The 26,722-nt window shown below is 41.9% G+C and overlaps 1 protein-coding gene across 1 annotated transcript in view; it reads right to left on the bottom strand.

The window, feature by feature from the left end:
- ryr2a (ryanodine receptor 2a (cardiac)) overlaps positions 1–26,722 on the bottom strand; it is a 551,531-nt gene that overhangs the window by 322,809 nt on the left and 202,000 nt on the right. The window contains exon 25 of the mRNA XM_060830792.1: positions 6,787–6,946. Coding sequence (XP_060686775.1) covers positions 6,787–6,946 — 160 coding nt within the window. The remainder of the gene's footprint in view (positions 1–6,786; positions 6,947–26,722) is intronic.

Here is a 26,722-nt window from a genome sequence, read left to right as displayed (position 1 = left end):
TATACCGTTACTTCCCCGGTAGCCTACCTCTTTGTTGCCTTTGAGCGTATTATGTGGCAGAACAGAAAGAATGTTCTTATAATTATGTAATTCATGGTCAAAACTGAGGAGACTGGTTCACATCAGGAATAGCCAATTGATAGGAAGATTGAATTGGATTTAGTGGATTTATCAGTGATGTGATAGCAATAATGGAAGCAAATGAGATAAAAGCAGGAAATACTGAAAAATCAGCATGTCACGCAGCACTATTAGAGTCAAAATATGGCAGTGGGCATTTCAGATGGCATCATCTTCACAATAGTCTATGATGATCTTTTCTCACACGATCACTTGTTTTCCAATACAAATTGTATACAAGTCTTGGGATGAAATAAAGAGTAAATCACATGCAGATGGTGGACAGCAGTTCTCTCTCACAAGCATCTTCCAGCCTGAAAGGTTTTGGTACAACAACTAAAGGCTACCTTGGCACCCTCCTTTACTCACTACAGGGCAACAAACTGTTATTGTTTGTCCCACTGTCAGAATGTCATCAGAAGGTGACTCTCCATTCTGCCGAAGCCTCACTGGGTATTCTGCTTGAGGCTGTCCAAGGCCAGTAAGGTGGTCTTCTTCCCCCATTGAGGGTTACAGCAACCTTTCCATCAGACCTGGCCAGCCTGGGGATGGGGTCGCACAGGAGGAGTTCATGCTGGTGTGCAAATGTAAGAAGCTAGAGGAGTGGAATGCCAGGACAGAATGATAAGGTACTAAAATATGACCAACTGGTGAGACAGTCATGATGGAATGGATTTTGGGGGAGTTTTGAAGCTAGGTCTTAAAAATAGAACTAATTGGTATGCTTTATAAAGTTTAATGGGATTTGATAACCCACCATGTCACTAACATCAGGGACCTGGCTGAAAATTCCATGGGATCTATTTTAACCATATTTTCTATTTAAGGTGCTCTGTGGGGCCAGTATGTCTGCTATCCATAATTACTTCAGGTTAATTCGGGACATGAGAATATAGGTTGTTAAATATACAAGATTGTATTTCTGTTCTAACTATGTACATTGACATCTATTGTTGTTTGTTCAAAACCACACAAGCCAAAGGCCCTATTCTCAAGGGAGATAGAGAATAGGATGAAAAATGTTTTGAACAAAAAGTAGAAAATAGGATGTAAGTTTCACATCAGGTGAATTCTATAAGTGAGCAATGGGCCAAATCAAATACATTGAGTTGGACAGTAAAGAGGAAAACATAACTAGCATGGGAAAAATACCGAAACAGTTCACTTTATATATTAATGATCTGGATGATGGGACTGGGGCATTCTGGCAAATTTCGCCGATGATACGAAGTTAGGTAGACAGGCAGGTAGTACTGAGGGTATAGGGAGGCTGTAGAAAGATTTAGACAGCTTAGGACAGTGGTCCAGGAAATGGCTGATGAAATTCAACGTGAGCAAATGCAAGGTCTTGCACTTTGGAAGAAAGAATATAGGCATGGACTATTTTTTAAACAGTGAGAAAATTCATAAAGCCAAAGTACAAAGAGATCTGGGTTTGCTAGTAGAAGATTCTCTAAAGGTTGATTTGCAGGTTGAGTCTGTTATTAAGAAAGCAAATGTAATGTGGTCAGTTATTTCAAGAGGGTTGGAAAATAAAAGCAGTGACATGCTTCTGAGACTTTATAAAGCTCTAGTTAGGCCCCATCTAGAATACTGTGCCCAATTTTGGGCCCCACCACTCAGGAAGGACATAGTGGTACTGGAACATGTCCAGCGGAGATTCACACAGATGATCCCTGGAATGGTAGGCCTAACATATTATGAACGACTGAGGATCCTGAGATTGTATTCTTTGGCATTTAAAAAGTTGACGGGAGATCTAATAGAAATATACAAGATAATGCATGGCTTAGAAAGGGTGGACGCTGGGAAGTTGTTTCCGTTAGTCAGGGAGACCAGGACCCATGGACACAGCCTTAAAATTAGCAGGGGTAAATTTAGAACGGAAATAAGGAGACATTTCTTCATCCAGAGAGTGGTGGGCCTGTGGAATTTATTGCCACGGAGCACAGTAAAGGCTGGAACGTTGGGTGTCCTCAAGGCAGAGATTGATAAATTCTTGCTCTCGCAAGGAGTTAAGGGATACAGGGAGAGTGTGGGTAAGTGGAATTGGAACATCTGTCAGCCGTGATTAAATGGTGGAGTGGACTTGATTGGCCGAATGGCCTTGCTTCCACTCCTATGTCTTATGGTCTTAAAACAGTAGGGCAGTAAATGTTAAAATAGAGCCAAACTAAAGCTCCAACCCCATGCATATACTAAGTCGGGCAATTAGTGGAGGGTTTGAGGTGGGGGCTGACTAGGCAAATAAAAGGTGATATATGCTTAAAGGCATAGGACAAGGGTTAAAAACATGAGTACTTTGTATCAGTACTCACTCATAAGGAAAATGCTGAGAGAAGTGACGCTGAAGATAGTGGAACAGTTTTCCAGAACATTCCATCTGCAGTCAAACTGGTGAGACGTATGAGGCTGGAGATGTGGTAAATGTGGCACCCTTATTCATGAAAAAGTGTGAGATTACTCCTAAGTTATTCCATGCCAGTCTGTTTAAGATCAGTGGATGGTGAGGTTTTAGCAATAATGGGCTGGATTGTAGGAATTGCATCATGGCTGGTACCATGGCAACCAAGGCGGATAGGGAAAGGAGAAACACAGGATTTGCATCGGCTGACCCCTCTGTCCTTGTCCATGACATGCCCCTGATCTCTCTCCTGCAATCCTCACCCCATCAATCCTATGCACAGCAGGTCAGGCAGCATTCAAGAAGCAGGAAAATTGATGTTTCGGGCAAAAGCCCTTCATCAGGAATCAATTTTCCTGCTCCTCAGATGCTGTGCTTTTCCAGTACCACTCTAATCCAGACTCTGATCTCCAGCATCTGCAGTCCTTACTTTTGCCTTGCACAGCGAAGTCATACCAGCTGTCCCTCTACAAACAGCTACAAGGTAATGAGGAATCCCAATAGTATGAGAAAACAGTCCTCTAGCCTTCATCTCTCACCCACAACGCATCTCTACATATCCTTCATACTATTATTATCATCAAGTCAGGGGACCAAATGTGGTTCAATGAAGAATATTGGAGGGCATGCCAGGGACAGCATCAGTTATACCTAAAAAGGAGGTGTCAAACTGGAAAAGCTGCAAAAGAAGGCTACTGCCAAACTGCATGAGTGGCTAATGATAGATCAAGCTAAGCAATTAGCAAACAGCTGAACGTTGTCTGAGGATTAGAGCTGGACAGTTCAGGAGAGATGTTAGGAAGCCCTTCTACACACAAAGAGTGGTGAAGTTTTGGAACTCTCTTCCACAATTGACAGTTGATGCTTGATCAAATCTGAGATAGGCAAGTATTTGTTAAGCAAAGGTATTAAGGGATATAAGGCAGATATGTGGAGTTCAGCCAAAGATCAGCCATGATCCCATTATATGGCAGAACAGGCTTGAGTAACTGAATGCCCCACTCCTGTTCCTATGACCCTATTTCACAGCCAAGGGATCAGATCTAGGCTCTGCAGTCCTCACACACCCAGTTGTGAAAGGTGACGGACAATTAAACAATACACTGGAGGAGGAGGCTCCACAAATATCCCAATCTTCAATGATGAAGGGGAATGCAGCATAGCAGTGCAAAAGATAAAGCTGAAATAGTTACAACAATCTTCAACCAAACTTGACAAGTGTATAATCCACCCCAGCCTCCTATGGAAGTCCCAGGCTGTTCTGAGCATCGATGTGGAGGGAGTGGATATTTATGGATGTGTTGCCAACCAAGTAAGCAGCTTTGTCATGGGTGATGTCAAGCTTTTTGAGTATTGTTGGAGATACACTCATTCAGGCAAGTGGGGAGTATTTCACCACACCCCTGACTGTGCCTTGCTTTGGGACATGCTTCAGGAAGTCAAGAGGTGAGTTACTTGCTGCAGATTCTGAGCCTGGTCTGACCTGTTCTCATAGCCACTGTATTTATACAGCTTGTCCCACTCAGTTTCTGCTCAATGGTCACCTCAAAAGATGTTGGTAGTGGGGGATCCAGTAATGGTAACACCATTTTCATATCAAAGGGAGATAGTCAGATTCACTCTTGTTAGAGATTGTCATTGTCCGGCACTTGTGTGGTGTGAATGTTATTTACCAATTGTCAGTGCAAACCTGACAATTATCTGGTCATGCTGCATTTGAACATGGACTGCTTCAGTATCCGAAGAGCTGCAAATGGTTCTGAACATTGTGCAATCATCTGCAATCATTCCCCAGTTCTGACCTTATATTGACAGGAACATTATTACTGAAGAGCTGAAGATTGTGCAGGATGACATTTATTGTTCCTACTTTCTCAAGCTATAGTTTTCTTTTTTTTTTGTGTGATACTCAGAGAAATAGTTTGCTTCGTGATTGACAGCTCTCAAACTGTCGCTGGGTCAAAATTATGAAAAGCCCCCCTAAGGGCATTGTAGGTCAACTTACAGCAAGTGCACAGCAGCAGTTCAAGAAGGCACCTCACCATCACCTTCTCAAGGGCAACTACGGGCGGGCAATAAATAGTGACCAGCCAGTGACTGCCATGTCCTCTGAATGAATTAAATAAAACACTTGGGGCTGTGACCTGGGGGAAAAGGTCACAACTACTCATGAGGAGAATTGTCAACATTCATTCTCTGATGGTCATTGCTGGCGGTGCCAACTCTTGCTTCATCCTGTATGGTGTACACCGTGTTAATTCATTAAGCCAATGGGAACAGTGAAACCTCAGCATCAAAGAAAGGAAACTCATTGTACTTATAATGAAAAGCAGTTCACTTGAATAATTGCTGTGAATTCTATCAGTTAGTAGTCATTGCACTGAATCTACTACTCATATCACATATACTAAGGATGTGAAAATTTAATGCTTTTTCATACCAATTATGAAAAACTAACTGCCACATAATTCTCCGCAAAAACCTCCCCTTGGCAAGATAATAGGTTTTTTTAGGACTCCTTTGGCAGTTGTGACATAATACAGAAAGCCAACACCGCAAAAATATCTGCCAGAAGGAGAAATAACAACTGAAAACAACATACATTCTCTGTATTCAAACCAAAATATGTAAAATATCCGCTGCTACATTTCCAAAGGAATTGTCAATACAAAGGCCATTCAGCCCATCAAGCCAGTTCCACCATTCAATAAGGTCATGGTTGACCTCTGCCTTAGCTCAAATTCCCCGCCTCCGATTCGCCTTGTTTGAATGACTGCCATCTTTAAGGTAAAAAAATCACACAACACCAAGTTACAGTCCAACAGGTTTATTTGGAAGCACTAGCTTTCGGAGCGCTGTTCCTTCATCAGGAGGTTGTGGACTGTCCTTCATCTGATGAAGGAGCAGTGCTCTGAAAGCTAGTGCTTCCAAATAAACCTGTTGGACTGTAACCTGGTGTTGTGTGTTTTTTAACTTTGCACACCCCAGTCCAATGCTGGCACATCCAAATAATGGTATATTAAGGGAAAAAAAAGACTATTGGAACAGCTCAGCAGATCTGACAGCTCTGCGGAAAGAAATCAGAGTTAACATTTCGGGTCCAGTTTCAGGAAGTTGGGGGTTGGGTGTTGGGTGGAAGGTAAGTGCAGACTGGTGGGAAATTTCTAACAGAATCCAAATGCTACAGGTTTCTGTTCAGTAACAAATCTAGCAGATCCAATCAAAATTCCAGTCAGGTGCATGAGCAAGGCTTTTGTCACTTGCCTCCAGAAATGCATCCATGTAAAGTTCCTGAAAACTATACCCGCCTTGCCCTAGTTTTGTCTGTATAGAGGACTGTTGATAGCAGGCTTTAGTTATCTAGTGAGATCAGACATGGCCCAAATGAACCAGGAGGACAGATTTCTAGGCTCACAGCCAAAATGGGCACTTCTGATGCACACTTTTTGCTCTTTGACTCAGGACATGGAGCACACTGACTGGCAGAACAAGAATTTGGGGACTTAAATAATGTGGCACTCACCAACTCAATTCTGAAGCACACCTCTAGCTCCAACAGCAGCATGATTCCAACAAAGCTTTCCATCAACAACAAGAGGCATGTGTGTGTGTTTTTGAGGATGAAAGCACAGTGAGGTTTGTATATAGCCAGGATGGTGGGGGCAATGCCAGCATGGCTGCTTTTTTGAGTCCAGCTCGCAACAAATCAGTTGCCGTTGTGGCTCCTATTTAAAGGTTGGAAGCCTGGCTCCAAGAGATGACATTCAGCAGCTGTTTGATCTTAGCAGCATCACTGGGAGTGGATGGCCACTGCTAGGACTGCACCCAGCTAAAAGGGCACAGTAATGGACACCATCCTCAAAATGGGTGAGTCAGGTAGGGGCTGGCAGGCTAAAGGGAAGGGCAATGCTAGTACAGATTAGATTCCCTACAGTAGGTGATAGTGCTGAGAGAATGGTCACAGCGTGGGACATTCAAGTAAACCAGACCCACCTATATCCTGAACACCCACCAGCTGAGACAGTGCTGCAGCAGAAAATGCAGTGTTCTAGATAAATATGTTGCAACTGCTCCAGCTCTGCGGCCTGAGAGAAGGATAAACATGCAGCAGCCTCTTGCTCAGCAAGTGATGGGCTCATTAAAAATGCAAAAGCCCTCTGAAACTTTCATAGCTTCCATTCAGTCTAATCAGCAGCAAGTCCCGCAGGGCAATAACTTAGGATGTGACATCCATTGGAAATGCAGACAGGAACACAACTTGCCTGCTGAATGCCGTACGTCCAGCCTTGCCTAATGCGATCTCTAGCCCACACATTATGAGCATTCTCTGCCAATTTGTCCACCATTGCTTCCTGGGTTGAAGTTAACTTGATGTGGCTCAGGTCCATCGGAGCTGGCTTATATCCACTTGGTAGTTGGTAGCTGCAACAGAAAACACAGCGATTCTCATTATTCATTTGTAGTTTTATTAAGATCTTAAAATGTGTGAAACTCAGAGCATTAACAACATAAATCAATTGTAGTTTTGCAATATGTGTATGAAATCTTGACAGTCACTGTGATTTTCAAACTATCTTACCAATGACGTCTGGTCTACAATATTAAGCATACACCTTTTGCAATATTGTCTTTGCTAAGACAAGACAGCATGAAGTAAAATGATGCCTTTTGCATGACACATCCATTCTCATCACAGATATAACTCAGGCAGTTTGTGGCTCCCTAATTAACAAAGAGGCCAAAAGTCTATAAAAACCAAAAGAACTACAGATTCTGTAAATCAGAAGCAAAACCAGAAATTGCTGGAATAGCTCAGCAGGTCCAGTAGTGTAAAGTAGTGTAAAGAAATCAGAGTGAACATTTTGGGTCAAGTGACCCTCCCTCAGAAGGTGGGAGGCTGAAAAAGGATTTGAACAGGCTAGGAATGGTCACTTGACCCAAAACGTTATCCAAAATTATACATTCTGGGAAGAAAGGCAGAATTAAGAGTGCTGTACCTAAATGCATACAGAGTCCAGACTAAAGTGGTGCTGGAAAAGCACAGCAGGTCAGGCAGCATCCGAAGAGCAGAATCCTGCCTGACCTGCTGTTCTTTTCCAGCACCACTCTAGTCTAGATTCTGATCTCCAGCATCTGTAGTCCTCAGTTTTACCTAAATGCATGCAATATAAGAAGCAAGGTAAATGAACTTGGAGCACAAATTGAAATTGGTGAGTATGACACTGTGGGTAACACAGAAACATGGCTCCAAGGGAGTCAGGGCTGGGAACAAAATCTCTGAGAATATACATCCTATCAAAAGGACAGGCAGATGGACAGAGGGCCTTGTTAGTAAGAAACGATATTAAATCGATAGCAAGAAATAATATAGATTTGTGAAGCATTGACTCTGTGTGGGTAGATTTGAGGAATTGTACAGGAAAAAAGACCCAGATGGAGTGTTGTGTACAGGGCTCTTGGATATGGGGAAGAAAATAAATCAGCAGATAGAAAAGGCATATAAGAAAGGCACTATTATAATAATCATGGGAGGACTTGAATATACAGGTGGACTGGCAAAATCAGGTTGGTAATGGATCTGAAGAAAAGGAATTTGAGGAATGTCTATGAGATTTTTTGTTCTGAAGCAGTTTGTGTTAGTGCACATTCGCGAACATAATTCTATTAGATTTAAAATAATGATGGAAAAGTATTATTCAGATCTAAAAGTTGAAGTTCTAAATTGGAGAAAGGCCAATTTTGACAGTATTAAGCAAGAACCTTTGAAAGCTGATTGGAGGCAGATGTTCACAGGTAAAGGACGGCTGGAAAATGGGAAGCCTTCAGAAATGAGATAACGAGAATCCAGAGAAAGTATATTCCTGTTAGGGTGAAAGGAAAGGCTGGTAGGTATAGCGAATGCTGGATGCTAAAGAAATTGATGGTTTGGTTGAGAAAAAGAAGGAAGCATATGTAAGGCATAAACAGGATAGATCAAGTGAATCCTTAGAAGAGTATAAAGGAATTAGGAATATACTTAAGAGGGAAATCAGGAGGGCAAAAAGGGGACATGAGATAGCTTTGGCAAATAGAATTAAGGAGAATCCAAAGAGTTTTTACAAATACATTAAGGACAAAAGGGTAACTAAGGAGAGAATAGGGCCCCTCAAAGATCAGCAAGGCGGCCTTTGTGTGGAGCTGCAGAAAATAGGGGAGATACTAAATTAATATTTTTCATCAGTATTTACTGTGGAAAAGGATGTGGATGATATAAACTGTAGGGAAATAGATGGTGACATCTTGCAAAATGTCCATATTACAGAGGAGGCAGTACTGGATGTCTTGAAATGGGTCAAGGTGGATAAATCCCCAGGACCTGATCAGGTGTACTCGAGGACTCTGTGGGAAGCTAGAAAAGTGATTGCTGGGCCTCTTGCTGAGATATTTGAATCATCGATAGTCACAGGTGAGGTGCCGAAACACTGGAGGTTGGCTAACGTGGTGCCACTGTTTAAGAAGGGTGGTACGGCCAAGCCAGGGAACTATAGACCAGTGAACCTGACGTTGATGGTGGGCAAGTTGTTGGAGGGAATCCTGAGGGACAGGATGTACATGTATTTGGAAAGGCAAGGACTGATTAGGTATAGTCAACATGGCTTTGTGCGTGGGAAATCATGTCTCACAAACTTGATGGAGTTTTTTGAAGAAGTAACAAAGAGGATTGATGAGGGCAGAGCGGTAGATGTGATCTATATGGACTTCAGTAAGGTGTTCAACAAGGTTCCCCATGGGAGACTGATTAGCAAGGTTAGATCTCATGGAATACAGAGAGAGCTAGCCATTTGGATACAGAACTGGCTCAAAGGTAGAAGACAGAGGATGGTGGTGGAGGATTGTTTTTCAGACTGGAGGCCTGTGACCAGTGGAGTGCCATAAGGATCGGTGCTGGGTCCTCTACTTTTTGTCATTTACATAAATGATTTGGATGCAAGCATAAGAGGTACAGTTAGTAAGTTTGCAGATGCAAAATTGGAGGTGGAGTGGACAGCAAAGAGGGTTACCTCAGATTACAATAGGATCTTGACCAGATGGGCCAATGGGCTGAGAAGTGGCAGATGGAGTTCAATTCAGATAAATGCGAGGTGCTGCATTTTGGGAATGCAAATCTTAGCAGGACATATACACTTAATGGTAAGGTCCTAGGGAGTGTTGCTGAACAAAGAGACCTTGAAGTGCAGGTTCATAGCTCCTTGAAAATGGAGTCACAGGTAGATAGGATAGTGAAGAAGGTATTTGGTATGCCTTCCTTTATCAGTCAGAGTATTGAGTACAGGAGTTGGGAGGTCATGTTGCGGCTGTACAGAACATTGCTTAGGCCACTTTTGGAATATTGCGTGCAATTCTGGTCTCCTTCTTATTGGAAAGATATTGTGAAACTTGAAAGGGTTCAGAAAAGATTTACAAGGATGTTGCCAGGGTTGGAGGATTTGAACTATATGGAGAGGCTGAACAGACTGGGGCTGTTTTCCCTGGAGCATCGGAGGCTGAGGGATGACCTTATAGAGGTTTACAAAATTATGAGGGGCATGGATAGGGTAAATAGGCAAGGTCTTTTCCCCAGGGTGGGGGAGTCCAGAACTAGAGGGCATAGGTTTAGGGTGAGAAGGGAAATATATAAAAGAGACCTAAAGGGCAACATTTTCACACAGAGGGTGGTATGTGTATGGAATGAGCTGTCTGAGGAAGTGGTGAACGCTAGTATAGTTGCAACATTTAAGAGGCATTTGGATGGGCATATGAATAGGAAGGGTTTGGAGGGATATGGGCCGGGTGCTGGCAGGTGGGATTAGATTGGGTTGGGATATCTGGTCGGCATGGATGGGTTGGACCGAAGGGACTGCTTCCATGCTGTGCATATCTATGATTCTATAATGAGAGAGGGCTTAATTAGAGAGTTTAAGCTAAGAGTCAGTGACCCTAATATGATAGATTTCAACCTGCAGTTTGAGAGGGAGAAGCTGGAATCAGAGATAACAGTATTATTATTGAACAGGGCTGAGTCAGCATGGCGTCATCAAGGAGAGGTCATGCCTGACAAATCTATTAGAATTCTTTGAGGAGGTAATGAGCACGTTCGACAGAAGAGTGGATGCGATTTATTTGGATTTACAGGAGGCTTTTGATAAGGTGCCACACAGCATGCTGCTAAATAAGATAAGAGCCCATGATGTTAGGGGCAAGGTACTGGCATGGTTACAGGATTGACTGACTTACAGAAGGCCGAAAGTAGGGATAAAATGGTCTTTGTCAAGAGAGCAGCCGGTGACTAGTGGAGTTCCGCACAAGTCCATGTTGGGACCACAACTATTTACGTTAAACATTAATGATTTAGTGAAGACATTGTTGCTAAGTTTGCAGATTTCACAAAGAAAGGCGAAGGAATAAGCAATGTTGAAGAAGCCAGGAGGCTGCAAAAGGACTTGAACAGGCTAGGAGAATGGGCAAGGAAATGACAGATGGACTATCATGTGGGCAAGTGTGAGGTTATGTTCTTTAGTAGGAAGAATAGAGGCAGAGACTATTTTCTAAACGGGGAAGACTTCAGAAATCTGAAGCACAAAGGAACTTGGTAGTCCTTAGTAGTCCTGATTCTCTTAAGATTAACATGCAGGTTCAGTTGGCAGTTAGAAAGGCAAATGTATCTTGAAAAGCATTCATTTCAAGAGGTGAAAAGTCTGGCTCTGGAAAAGCACAGCAGGTCAGGCAACAATCGAGGAGCAGGAGGATCAATATTTCAGGTATAAGCCGTTCATCAGCAATGTGGGGTGTGGGGTAGTTGGGGAAGTGGGTTGAAAGATAAATAGGAGGGTGGGGGTGGGGGTGAGGAATGCGATAGGTAGATGCAAGTAGGGGGTGATGGTGATACGACGGAGGGGAGGGTGGAGTGGATAGATTAAAAGGAAGATGGACAGTTCAGAGAGTTCAAGAGGGTGGTGCTTAGTTGGAGGATTGGATCTGGGATGTGGTGGGAGGATGGGAGATGAGGAAGCTGATGAAACAGACATTGATCCCATGTGGTTGGAGGATCCCAAGGCGGAAGATGAGGTGTCCTTCCTCCAGGCATTGGGTGGCTTGGATTTGGTGGTGGACGAGGTCCAGGACTTGCATGTCCTTGGAGGAGAGGGAGGGGGAGTTAAAGTGATCGGCCACAGGGCAGTGGAATTGTTTGGTGTGCGTGTCCCCAGATGTTCCCTGCAACATTCCGTGAGGTGGCGTCCTATCTCCCCAATGCAGAAGAGACCACATCAAGAGTAATGGACACAGTACATGAGGTGTTTGGATGTGCAGGATAATCTCTGCCAGATGTGGAAAGATCATTTGGGACCTTGGACGGAAGTGAGGAGAGCAGGTGGGGGTGCAGGCTTTGCATGTCTTACAGCAGCAAGGGACAATACAGGGAATGGACATAACATGGGAGTCACAGAGGGAATGGGCTCTGCAGAATGCTGATAGGGGTGGGGAGGGAAATATATCCCTGGTGGGGGGGTCCGAGTGCAGGTAATTGAACCAGCGGAGGATATGCACTGTATTCGAACATTAGTGGAGTGGAAGGTGGACTCAGGGGGGTTCTATCCTTGTTGCAGTTGGAGGGGTGGGGTTCAAGAGCAGAGGTGCGAGAAGTGGAGGAGATGTGCTGGAGCTAGAATACAAGAGCAGAGATGCACCGCTGAGGCTGTACTAGGCTTTGGTCGGTCTGCATTCAGGATATTCAGTTTTGAGTCCTGTATCTAAGGATGGCTGTGCTGATGTGGCATTCCTGATGAAGGGTTTTTGCCCAAAATATCAATTTTCCTGCTCCTCGGATGCTACCTGACCTGCTGTGCTTTTCCAGCACCACTCTAATCTTAACACATCACTGCACTATTACAGTACAAACACAAGAAAACCTTTGACAAAAGATTATCAGTTTGAACCTGATGTACTCCCTCCAATTCTTCTGTTTTTTTATCTGTGGGTTCATATCGCAGCCATGTATCCCCCAATTTGTTATGACTCAACCTGAATGAGGTTATCCAAGTTATTATGGTCCCAGGTAGGATGCAAGTTATCAAGCCTCTAGGTGAGGGGGAATGAACTGCCTCTATTTCTTTACTCACTGGCCCCTTGGTTCATTGAAACAACATTAATTTATAAATGATCTGTTCCCTTTCTCCTAAACCAAAAACATTTATGCTTTCTAAGGAACCAATTTAAACCCTCTTTCTTGAATAAACAAAAGAGTGAATTTTTCCAGTAACTATATGCAAGAATATATATGCTGATTAGGAATTTGAAGTTATGAATTAGGAGAATTATGAGTGAGGAAAAAGATGAAAGTGACAAGACATTTGGGCAATTTCTGAGAGTTATTTGTGAAGTATAGATGATGAAACATGAAAAGTTCAGCAATTGTTTTCAAGATTCAGAGTTTTACAGGTTGCTTGAAATTTTTTTATGCTGTTCCTTTTGAAAGATATAGAAGCAAATCGGCCACATGGCCCATCAAGTCTGCCCCGCTATTCGATCTTAGCTTAAATGTTTCTCACACCCATTCTCTGCCTCTCCCCATAACCCTTGAATCCTTACCAATCAAAAATCTATCAGTCTCTATTGTGAATAACTCAATTGGCCTCCACAGGTCTCTGTGAATCTCTCCACAGATTCACCACTCTCTGATTGAAGAAATTCCTCCTCATCTCAGTTCTAAAGGGTCGTCCACTCATTCTGAAGTTGTGCTCTCGGGTCCTCGTCTCTTCTACTATTGGAAATATCTTCTCCATGTCCATTGTATTCAGACCACTTAATATTCTGTAAATTTCAATCAGATCCCTCCTCATCCTTTTAAACTCCCACCAACAGATCCAGAGTCTTCAACTGCTCCTCATATGACAAGCCCTTCATACCTGGGATAATTCTTGAAAATCCTCTGCTGCACCCACTCCACATCAGCACAGCCGTCCTTAGATCCAAGGCCCAAAACTGAATATTCCAAATGCGGACTGACCAAAGCCTCGTGCAGCCTCGGCGGTGTATCTCTGCTCTTGTATTCTAGCTCCAGCTCATCTCCTCTACTTCTCGCACCTCTGCCCTTGAAACTCATCCTGCCAACTCCAACAAGAATAGAACCCCCGGGTCCTCACCTGCCACACCACTAATCTTTGAATACAGCGCATATCCTCCGCTAGTGATGCCTGTCGTCAATGTAAGCACATGCTTGGCAGAGTAAGGGGAAAGTTACTTTAAAGGATATAAAAGTTCTGTCCTTCAAACAGTTAAAATGTTCAGCAAGGCACCTAGGATATAATATTACCCAAAAGTCAAAAAAACTCAAAATTTTAAAAGAGGTCACCAATAACTTACATGTGGAAATTGAGAATGATGAAATAGATAGAGTAGCAGGAGAAACGTTAAAATTGGAGCAATAGAAATTTAAAATTTGATAAAACAAGAAAGAAACACGTGGGAGAAAGAGAAAAAAAAGAAGAGAAAGAGAAAGAAGAGACAGAAAGAGAATACAAAGTTGGAAAGAGAGCTTAGAGCAAGAAGAGAAGAGAAAGAATTTCAGAAGTTTGAACTGAGAAAGCTCAAGTTGAGGAACTGGAATCCTACAGTACGTCTTGGAGACATACTGGCTCATATTTCAGAGCAGAGACAGAAAATAGCTGGATCCAAGCAGGCCACTACACTGGCTGAAGATAATGAGCGGATCCACAAAGCCTTGTTCCCAATGAAACACTCCATAGTCACCCCCAACCACCTAAAAAGAGACAGGTGGCGACAGTACTGAGTACCTGTGGAAGAAAGGTAAATGCAGGAAGCCCTCCTCGAGACAGTAATAGTGGCACTGAGATGAAAAGTGAGATAAAAGCATGTGGTTTAATTGCTGGAAGGTCAACCGCTACAGGCTACAATATTTATCTGAGCACATAAATTCCATGAAGAGAATGGGAGTCAGTCAGTGAACACAGCAGAACATACTATGGTTCTGACTGCGATTGCAACTCAATGTGAAGGCATGCCTGAGAGAGTGGATGAGGTTAAAAAAAATCCCAGAGAGTTACCAGAATTTTGTATTCAAAGAAAGAATTGTCCCATTTTCCCAGGGCAAGGCAAGCAAACTCCGGTGCAGTGATACTGAAGGATACCGGGGCCAGCCAAATATTATTGCTGAGAGACAAATGACCTTCACATTTGAGAGTGCAGTACATACCAATGTGCAGGTTAATACAACTGAAAGAGTATACATGCCCATTCCCCGTTTTTGGGTGCATCTGGAGTGCTACCTTGTCTCAGGACCAGTGACATAGGAGCCATCCCCACTCTGCATATAGGCATGGTCAACTCACCAATTCTGCTCCCACTATTCTTCTTACTTTATTCACCAGGCCAATTTAACCTTAAATGTTACTGTAATGTCTTCCTTGGCCATTAATACTGGAAGTGAATTCCAAAATGATTGCAACTGGGTGTGTAAAGCTCAACCTCATTCACTCAATTTTACACCTATTGTTCTTTATTCTTGACTACTGAACTGCAAAAAACATCTGGTTTGCATCTACTTTGTTTCATCCTTTCATACATATAAACACCGATGATGATGCTTCACATTCTGCATTGTTCTAATGAAGAAAGATCCAATTTTGAAGTCTTTTTTAAGTATATTTCCTCATAACAGGCAGCATTGCAGTGAATCTGTACAACAGTGACTTTCCTAATTGCACATCAAATAAAGACATGGCAGATAAAATGGAAAGCAGAATGTTTGCCTTTGTTGCAATGGCATGGAGTACAGAAGTAAGCCAGTCTTGCTGGAATTGTATGAGGCATTAGTGGCACCATGCCTCAAGTAAACTATGCTGAAAATGTGTTGCTGGTTAAAGCACAGCAGGTCAGACAGCATCCAAGGAACAGGAAATTCGACGTTTCGGGCCAGAGCCCTTCATCCTGATGAAGGGCTCTGGCCCGAAACGTCGAATTTCCTGTTTCTTGGATGCTGCCTGACCTGCTGTGCTTTAACCAGCAACACACTTTCAGCTCTGATCTCCAGCATCTGCAGACCTCACTTTTTACTCAAGTAAACTATGTACAGTTTTGCCCTCTTAACTTAAGAGGAGACCTGGGTATGGGTTCTTGTGGTATAGTGGTAGCATCCCTACCTCTGGACCAAAAGCCCAAGGTTCAAGTTCTACCTGTTCCAGAGGTGTGTAATAGCACTTTTAAACAGTTGATTAAAAAATAAAAAAGGACTTATTTGCACTGGAAGCAGTTCAGAGAAGGTTAAGTAGTCTTATCTCTAGGATGAAGGGGTTAGTTTATGAGGAACAATTGAGTCTGTATTTTTCTAAACCCCAATGAATGAAAGATTGTCTCATGGAAACATAAGGGTCTGAGGGGGGGGTTGGACAGGGTAAATATTGAGAGGGGTTTGCACTTATTGGGGAGTCTAATACTAGGGAACTGATTTTAAAAGATGGAGAATTCAGGATGGAGATGAGGAATTTATTTCCTGAGAGGGTCATTTGTCCTTGGAAGTCTCTTCTACAGACAGCAGTGGAGACTGGCTCATGAAATATATCCAAGACTGAGTTACGTAGATTTTTGAACAACAAAGGAATTAAGGGTTGTGGGACACAGGCAGGAAAATGGAATTAACACCACAATCAGATTAGTTATGTTCCAATGGAACGGTGGGGCAGCCTTGTGGGGTTGAATGCTCTAATTCTGCTCTGATTTCATATGATCTTATGACTGTCAAACCCTAGCCTCCGCCCTACTCCCCAATCTCCTTCATCTTCAAAACATTTAAAAATGTTTTGACCCAAGGCTAGACTCAAACGTCTGATGATGCAAGTCTGCATTTGGATTGGAAAGCACATGCTGACAAACCTTATCAGAAAGATGTTGTGAAACTTGAAAGGGTTCAGAAAAGATTTACAAGAATGTTGCCAGGGTTGGAGGATTTGAGCTATAGGGAGAGGCTGAACAGGCTGGGGCTGTTTTCCCTGGAGCGTCGGAGGCTGAGAGGTGACTTTATAGAGGTTTACAATATTATGAGGGGCATGGATAGGATAAATAGACAAAGTCTTTTCCCTGGGGCCAGAGAGTCCAGAACTAGACGGCATAGGTTTAGAGTGAGAGGGGAAAGACATAAAAGGGACCTCAGGGGCAACTTTTTCACACAGAAGGTGGTACGTGTATGGAATGAGCTGCCAGAGGAAGTGGTGGAGGCTGGTACAATTGCAACATTGGGTGTATGAATAGGAAGAGTTTGGAGGGATATGGGCCAGGTGCTGGCAGGTGGGACAAGATTGGGTTGGGATATCTGGTCGGCATGGACAGGTTGGACCGAAGAGTCTGTTTCCATGCTGTACCTCTCTATGACTGTATGACTCTACTAACATCCAGCTTTCCTCTTGCTATAAGCAACATACATTTGTACATAGGGACCAGCTCTCTGGAAATTAAAGGAATCTGTTCATGACTTGTACCTTTTGTGAATTACATGGGAGCTTGGGACATAGCTTTTTCCATTGTAACACTTTGACCAACTTTACCAAGGCAGTCATCTTAATTTATTTGCAATCGTTTGAAACCTCACACTCATTATTTGTCTTGTTAAGTGAAAGACAATGCTTTTGTTAATTGGTTCCTCTCATTCCAAATTCCGCAAATCTTCCAGTCTCCTTTTCCCTCACAAATTTTATGTTAAAACTGAGCACACACGCTCACCCATATTCCTCATAGTTAGCAATAAAGTTAGCATTTCCTCTGAGTTCGGTGCAGACATATCTAACATTTACACTTTTGCTCCCTCAATCAGTGGCTTTAATTATGTAAGAACAAAGCAGCAACTGCCCCTGTCTGCTTTGGCGAGCAGAAGAACATCAGATAAGTAGTAGGGATGTGGAATGCTCTGCCTGCAACAGTAGAAGACTCGCCAACTTTAAGGGCATTTAAATGGTCATTGCAGAAACATATGGTTGAAAATGGAATAGTGTAGATTAGCTATGCTTCCTGTAACATTCTATGTTCTATAAGTTGATAAAATGAAGCCTCCATAGTCCCTGGCCTAAGTCCATGGGAATGAATATATTTGGGTTATTTCAATCAGAAAGTAAAACCGTCTTTTACCTTCAAAACAACCCCTTTCATGCCATGAACCAATGACTACTTTATATCTCTATTTATATCTCTAACAGAGTTAACTACCCTCTCCTCCAGGCTTGCTGGGTCCACAAAGAAACTCTCTCATTTGTGATGGTATTTTTAATTTATTTGATGTGGGAACTGAATGAGTAATCTAAATTCCTGACTGGCTTAATTGTAGATACCCTGCTCCTACCAAAAGCTCAAAGATCAATCTTTTTTTTTTAAGTTTTCTCCCTTCTAATTTTAAACTTACTAAATAGATACTTTGAACTATAATTATCCCAGCTTTTTAATCCATATTTCTATCTATCTTACAATTAAAACCTTGATTCCTAAACCAGAATTACTTTTCTTAAACATATGAATCACAGAATCATATTTTGCAACACTATTGTTAAAAAAAGGTGTATGCTCATAATCTCTAAGCATAATATTTTGCGTTATATACTGTAGTTCTATCTGTAAATGGCTAGGTGCTCATTGTTATGTGTAAGCATTCCAAGGGGCCACATTCGCTGATGCATTAGTGAGTCATGTGATATCTATCTACAATTTTTTTTGTACAAAGTAGTATGGTAACTATTTCATGATAAAGTGCTATCATCTCTATATGCTTAAAGCATGAACATTTGGGAAGAAAAGGGCAACCAGAATTCATACTTCCGTGGAAGATCTGCTAATATGCGCATGTTTCAAGATCAACCCATTTCAAATGACATGAATATGAAAAGACGACTGCTGAAAAAAATTAGAAGGAATGATTTTTCTTATGAATTTTAATTTTTGTTGGTGAGTTTTATACACTGGAAGCCTCGAAATTGCAAAAATTAATAAAGCATATCATCGAAAAGCAAATACTCCCCGTTGGATTTGTGATCAGCTACAATATACAAAGAAACAATAGTCCTTCAATCGTGCAGGATATGCACAGAAAAAACAGAGAAAACACAGAAACCCCATTTAATGCAATCAGATCTTATGGTCTTCAAAAGACATGAGGTGCATTGAAACATAAAAATTAGGAACAGGAGTAGACTGATTCAATTGTGGTCAAGAGTGTGATGCTGGAAAAACACTGCAGGTCAGCCAGCATCCTAGGAGCAGGAGAATTGACATTTTGGGCAAGACTCCTTGTTCTTCTGCTCCTCGGATACTGCCTGACCTGCTGTACTGTTCCAGCATCACACTCTGGACTTGATCTCCAGCATCTGCAGTCCTCACTTCCCCCTAGTTGATTCAATTGCGGCCTCATTTACACATTCCTGTCCATCCTCAAAAACCTTTGAATCACTTGTTCGTCAAGAATCTTTTAACCTCTTGCTTAAAACTTTATTGTTCTCTGGGCAAAAGTGTTGAACTGAAACAATTTGTCTTTCGCACAAAAAGTAATACCCTTTCAGCATTCAGACTGTCAAGTCCTTTCAGGACCTTATATGTCTCAATAAGTTCATCTTTTACGCTTTTAAATTACAACAAATACAGGCCAAGCACGTCCAACCTTAACTCACAAAACTAACACCCACATCCCAGGTATCCATTGGGTGAATATTCACTGAAGTGTTTCTTAAACATTTATAACACACCTTAAATAAGGAAGGCAAAATTGCACACAACACTCAGGATGTGGTCTCAAAAACACCCTGAAAAACTAAAATGTAACATCCCTACTCTTACATTCAATTCCTTTTGCAACATCCCATTTGCCTGTCAAACTACCTGTCTACTAATGTTACGTGATTCATACCTGATCAAGTGTACCCTAGAACTCTGCAAGAAGCAAGAGAAGTGATTGCTGGGCCCTTTGCTGAGACATTTGTATCATCAATAGTCATGGGTGAGGTACCAGAAGACTGGAGGTTGGCTAATGTGGTGCCACTATTTAAGAAAGGTGGTAAGGACAAGCCAGGCAACTATATACCAGTAAGCCTGACATCGTTGGTGGGCAAGTTGTTGGAGAGAATCATGAGAGACAGAATTCACCTGCATCTGGAAAGGCAAGGACTGATTGGGGATAGTTATCATGAACTTGATTGAGTTTTTTGAAGAAGTAACGAAGAGGATTGATGATGGCAGAGTGGTGGAGGTGCTCAATATGGACTTCAGTAAGGCATTTGACAGAGTTCCCCTTGGTCAGCTGATTAGCAAGGTTAGATCACATGGAATACAGGGAGAACTAGACATGTGGATACAGAACAGGCTCAAAGGTACAAGACTGAGGGTGGTGGTATAGGACTGCTTTACAGACTGGTGTGCCACAAGGATTGGTGGTGGGTCCATTGCTTTTCGTCATTTATATAAATGATTTAGATGCAAACATAGGACGTATAGTTAATAAGTTTGCAGATGACATCAAAATTGCAGGTGTAGTGGACAGTGAAGAAGGTTACCTCAGAGTACAACAGGATCTTGATCAGATGGACCAATGAGCAGATGGAGTTTAATTTAGATAAATGTGGGGCGTTGCATTTTGGAAAGGCAAATCATGGCAGGGCTTATACATTTAATGGTAATGTCCTGGGAAGTGTTGCTGAACAAAAAGACCTTGGAGTGCAAGTTCATAGCTTCTTGAAAGTACAGTCACAGGTAGATAGGATAGTGAAGAAGGCGTTTGGTATGCTTTTGTTTTATTGGTCAGAGCAGTGAGTATAGGAGTTGGGAGGTCATATTGCGGCTGTACTGGAAATTGGTTAGGCCACTGTTGGAATATTGTGTGCAATTCTGGTCTCCCTCCTATCAGAAGAACGTTGTGAAACTTGAAAGGATGCTGACAGGGTTGCGGGTTTGAGCGATAGGTAGAGGCCAGATAGGCTGAGGCTGTTTTTCCTGGAGCGTCAGAGGCTGAGGGGTGACCTTATAGAGGTTTATAAAACCATGAGAGGCATGAATAGGGTAAATAAACAAGGTCTTTTCCCCAGGATGGGGGTATCTAGACAGCATAGATTTGGGATGAGAAGGGAAAAATTTAAAAGGGATCTAAGGGGCAACTTTTTCACGCTGAGGGTGGTGCGTATATGGAATGAACCACCAGAGGAAGTGGTGGAGGCTGGTACAATTACAGCATTTAAGAGGCATTTAGATGGCTATATGAAAAGGAAGGCTTTGGAGGGATATAGGCTAAGTGCTGACAAATGGGACTGGATTAGGTTAGGATATCTCTTTAACATGGACGAGTTGGACTGAAGGGCCTGTTTCCGTGTTGTACATCTCTACACCTCAATATACTAAGACACCCACATCCCTCTGTACCTCAGTGTTCTACAATCTCTCTTCATTTAAACCATATCTTTTTTGTCTATTCTGTCACAAAGCTGGTCCTTTTGTTTTCTAAAAGCTGTTCCTTTTCTCAAGGATACTGTGTCCTTGGCTTTTTTCAGAGGGGTCATAAACATCTCCCAGTGCTGATTAGACTGGTTTGGTACAGAGATTAAAGGGTTTTGAGCGGCCTTTCTGTTTTTATGTAAACAAAGGAGACTTCAGGCCAAAGTGGTCATGTTTTCAAAGTGACTTGTTTGATGAAAGGGGAGTGGTCATCTCTCTAGCTGAGCAGTTCAGTCCCAAACTCGCTAGGCGTTCAACAATGAGCTTGTGGCAACTCTCTCTCTTCCTGCCCTTCTAATTTCAACCTGTAAGAATCTGTTCCATTTTTTAATCTGTATTTTAAGGAGGTTTCCTTTTTGGGACTGTTGTGCATATTTGGAACAGTATAATTTAGTCTTGTTTGGATAGACTGAGTTCTGTAGGGGTTCTTTATTCTGTTTCATTGTGTAATTTTGTGAATAAGTTTCTGTCTGTTTTGAAATCTAGTAGTCAACCTAGCTAACTTACTCTAGGTAATTTTCACTGGACACTTACCGAAACAGATTGCAAAGTTATGGTCTGGGCTGCCTGCTGAAGAATATTTTGAGTGGCCTGGCACTTCCTACCAGAGTGGACAAGTCATTGTTTTCCTCTGTCCTACTGACTTCTAAATGTTGTCTCCTCACTTATCATTTCTCTAGCCCTCTGCAGGCTCTTTCATTTTGATTTTTATATATCCATACCAAGCATATCTTTGGCAGGGTGTCATATAGAATAGGTGCCAATGCCCAATGCCCACCCACTCCCAAACTAACCCTTATAACATGTGGAAGGAGTGTACTGAATAGACAGCCCAGCTGACAATTAAATGAATATTTACTGGTCTGTTGAAATGTTTAAATACTCAGTTGAACCTAATATTACTGTGTCCTGCCATATAATGGTAGATGGAGTGGTAAGCCTGTTTTTCTTGGGGATGGGGGTAGTCTTCAGGAGGTGAGTTTTGCACACTGGAGCAAGCTACCATTGTATAGTAGCTCGTTTAATTCGCCACCACTTGGACTTTAAAACCCAATTCTCAAACCCTCTCAGAGCTCCAATTTTTAAAGCATTCAAACACTCCCTGCCCAAAACCTCCAAACTACCTAGGTCCAGGTAGGACCCATATCTATCTGGTGGGTAAAAACAATGACTGCAGATGCTGGAAACCAGATTCTGGATTAGTGGTGCTGGAAAAGCACAGCAGTTCAGGCAGCATCCAAAGTGCAGCGAAATCGACGTTTCGGGCAAAAGCCCTTCATCAGGAATCTCTGGCAGATGCCGTCACCATGGAAGTGCTTGCAGTACCGGTACCAACCAATGTCGAGCTCTTGGCAGTGCTGGGACTGATGGATATCCCAACCAATCAGATTGACCAGGAGCTGCACAGAATGGGAGTCCCTTTCATTGACAGTTGGAAATCTCTATCTGCACAAATTTAGATTACTCATAGTACTTTATGTCTGATTCTTCTCAGTGTATTGGTTGGCTACTGACTGTCCTTACAGGGGTATAAGCATTCCCCCATCCCCTCTTCCTCTCATTAAATTCTGCATTTATGTCCCTTTCACAACTTACTTTCTTCCCCACCTCTGTATCATCTGCAATTCCTTCATGCATGTTATGACTATAAAGTAAATATCAAAGGCCCCAGCAATGTCATTTATGGCATACTATTTGCCACATCTAGCCAATTCATAAATGACCCATTGTCTGTTTCCTGTGAGGTCACCAATCCACTATCAATATTAACATGGTACCTGTTATGATCCCAGTTATTATTGGACAAGTCAGATCCCAGAGTAAAACTTGATAGATCATATTTTGTATGTTCTTGGCTTTAACAAGGTAGTTTTTCACTGAAACACATGTATGCAGTGCCACAGATTTGAATTTAACAATAAGGCAGACATTTATTCATAGAATCTCTACAATGTGGGAACAGGCCATTAGGCCCAACAAAACCACACCAACCCTCTGAAGAGTAACCCACGTAGATCCATTCCCCTACATTTACTCCTGACTAATGCACCTAACCTATATATCCCTGCTGAAAAATGTGTTGCTGGAAAAGCGCAGCAGGTCAGGCAGCATCCAAAGAGCAGGAGAATAGATGTTTCGGGCATTAGCCCTTCTTCACGGCTTCTATATATCCCTGAACAATATGGGCAAGATAGCACAATTCACCTGGCTGCACGTATTTGGGACTATGGGAGGAAACCACCCACAGACACAGGAGAATGTGCAAACTCTACGTAGCAGTCACCCGAGATAGGAATCAAAACCGGGTCCCTGGTACTGTGAGGCTTCAGTGCTAACCAGTGAGTCACTGTGCCACCCACCGTGCAAGAAATGAAGAAAACAACAGAATAATCTGAAATATTTATATATGATACAAGTTTAAAGATTTTGAAATGCACAATAAAGCATAAGCTCATTTAACTCAGCAGCACTCTTTTGCAATATTCCCACCAGAGCACTTCTTTCTCATGGCCATACGGCTTAAACTAAATCAGGCTTCAAGTCCTAGTCTTAAGAATGTGATAGCCTCTTCCTGTGTCTTCACACAATTAAGCCTAGATTTTCTACATCTCAAATAACTCCTTCAGGGTGTTATTACCCAAACACCTCTAGTCTGGAACTTTCAAACTAAACTCTTTATATCTATGTTTTTGCAGTTCTTCAGGAACAACTGTCCTACACAATCAACTCCATCCAGAACTCCTGCAAGATGAAAAAAATTCCAGAGCCTTCTAACTTAAACCTGATGCACAACTGTTTATAAAACTCATCCAACGGAAAAAATAGCAATACTCTCCAGGAAGACAGACTCTCGTACTGTGTTTCAGAAGAGATCACCATAATTTCAGAAATACTCAAATGAATTATTAAAGCCCTTCAAAGACTCAAATCTTTCAACATCTCTGTCCCCTCCAATTCTGATCTCTTCTTTATCCCTGAATTTAATTGTTCTTCTTTGCTTTTACCTCTTTAGACTCAAAGTTCCAAAATTCCCTCTCTAACTCTGTCCTTGTATCCTGCTTTATAATTCTCCTTAAAAGCTACTACCTTGTATAATCTTCCATTCATTTGTCTTGATATATGTGCCAAATTCTACTTGTTAAAACATCTATAAAGTACCTTTGGATGTCTTACTCTGTTAAATATGCTATATTGAGCAACTCATTCATATTCTTACCTGTATGTAGCAAATAATTGACTACGGTTTTCTAAAGTCTTTGATCAGCTGTTCATACAGTTAACAGCTATGGGCATCAGAAACTGGATGCTTCTACTGGAAGCCAGGGGAGATAAAGGACAGTGCTCAGCAGACAGTTAACAACATTCAATCACACTTTAATTAGGGGTCTATATATAATGAGCCTTATTGAACTGCCTTAAATAGCCAAAGCCTTTGATGCATTATAAGTGACATGTTTGTAATTGACTATTTAAAAAGTTTAGTGCACTTATATGATATGGTGGCCGCCCAGAACAAATTTTAATGTGATCAGTGGACGGGACAGTGGGAGGAATACTAACACAATATGTGAGTTCAGTGCAACCTTAGAAAAGATTTAAGCACCCAGCTGCCCTTGGAGAGGGAGGTTCCGGAGTTGGCTGGTACACTTCCAGCATTTCCCGACTGGTGGACACCACAGGAGCTGAAATACATTATCACACCCAAAGTTCTATTTTAATTTCAAGTGAATAAGTTTGATTTTATTTAATTTTTGTCTTAGTGCTCCCTATGGGTTATTTGAACCAATTTTGGATGTTATGTTCATTTAAAATGGTGGAAACGGTTTGACGGAGCTTGAATAGAAAATGAACAAAACAATAATAAACTTACTAATCCCATTCAACCAACTACTGACAAAACATGAGCTTTAGGAATTGGTGCTTTGATTTACTTACAGACAGAAAAACAGAGGAGCCAGATTTGAGGGAGACAGTGTCAAAGTGATAATATCTACTGCACTCGTAATCCTCTGGGGAAATGGGTTCAAATCATATTAATGGCATTTGGCAGAATTTAAATTCAATTATTAATCTTGAATTTAAAGCTTGTTTCAGTAATGGTGATAAAGCAATTATCTGTTGCCATAAAATGCATCTGGTTTATAAATGACCTTCAGGTAAGATATTCTGCCATTCTTAGCAGGTCCGACCAAAAAGTTGGTTCTGAACAGACCTTTGAAATGGCCTAGCAAGCCATTCAGTTTAAGGACAATTAGTGATGGTCAATAAACACTGGCCTTATCAGTGATGCCATAATCCACAGTAGAGCAAACAAAAGAAAAAAAAATAAAAGAGCAGCAACATAAAAAGAGGTGAATTATCATCAGCTCCATTCTAAAATACCCCAATGAGATGGTCATTCAATCGATCTGTGTAGTTCAACTATCCCCTGCCACTACCCATTAGTGACTTGGCTACCTCAAACAGTCAGTAGGAAAAATCACAGCGCAAAAGGTTGCTTCCATTAATCATTATTTATTGTAACTTGTTGAAAAATAATTCCAATGGCAAAAGGCTATCTTAAAACCCAGCACGTCCACATGTCTTGGAAAATGAAATTCACTTTTTGACAATTCTTGTAGATAAATGCAATTAGTATCGAATGATTGTAATAATGATGGATCTGAAGCAAGTGCAAGTGAAGACCGGTCGTGAATTATTAATTTGTAACCTTTAAAAGAATGAGAGAAGGTACAATATCTCCTCCAAACCTAAGAAAGATCAGATTCTGAAGCAGTGTGCAATTCTTGGAATTCTACATTTGATGGCTTTTCCCTTTGCAGAGTTCTTTTCCCCTCCATCTTTTAAAAAGAAATCCAGTCCTAGTATGATTGCTTTCATTTGCTGTTCAGTCGTAAATCACATTCAAAAGCAAAAACACTCAATGGATTTGACAACACCAGTGGAGAGAGAAACAAATCTCATGGGGACCATGTTTCAGGCTCACTGACAGTGACAACGATAGGTGACTGAGGCCGAGAATACCAATGCTAGCCAGTATGCCAGTTCCCCAGCACCTCTCCAATTTCAGCCCTTGTTAGAGGAGGCAGTCATGGGACTTGGTAAAGCCTCTCCAATATTTCCTCCTAGCTCAAATCCTCCAACCCAGAAGCATCTTACTGAGATTGCTGTCCCAACTCAAGGAGAACCTCTGCCAGACTGAAAACTGATTGAAATTAATTTCTTGCCCATTACTGATTGTGCTATTTTCATTATGGCTGAGGAGACTACAGGGATGATTTGATAGTGGTGTCCCCATGAGGTGAACTGTCAATTAACTGGCAGACTCATAAATATTTACAGCAGAAGGAGGCCATTCACCTCATCGTGTTCACACCAATCAAAAAGGATCTGACTACACTAATCCCATTTGGAGCTTCTCATGGAGGTTTATAAAAACATGAGGGGTATTGATAGGATAAACAGACAAAGTCTTTTCCCTGGGATGGGTGAGTCCAGAACTAGAGGGCATCGGTTTAGGGTGAGAGGGGAAATATATAAAAAGGACCCAAAGGGGCAATTGCACAGGATGGTACATGTATGGGATGAGCTGCCAGAGGAAGTGGAGGAGGCTGGTACAATTGCAACATTCAAAAGGCATCTGGATGGTTATATGAATAGGAAGGGTTTGGAGGGTATATAGGCCAAGTGCTGGCAAAGGGGACTAGATTG

The sequence above is a fragment of the Hemiscyllium ocellatum genome, chromosome 10 (genome assembly GCF_020745735.1).
Source record: "Hemiscyllium ocellatum isolate sHemOce1 chromosome 10, sHemOce1.pat.X.cur, whole genome shotgun sequence".
Lineage (NCBI taxonomy): Eukaryota > Metazoa > Chordata > Chondrichthyes > Orectolobiformes > Hemiscylliidae > Hemiscyllium > Hemiscyllium ocellatum.
Note: the sequence above shows the minus strand (reverse complement) of the source record. Positions and strands in the feature narration are given on the sequence as shown.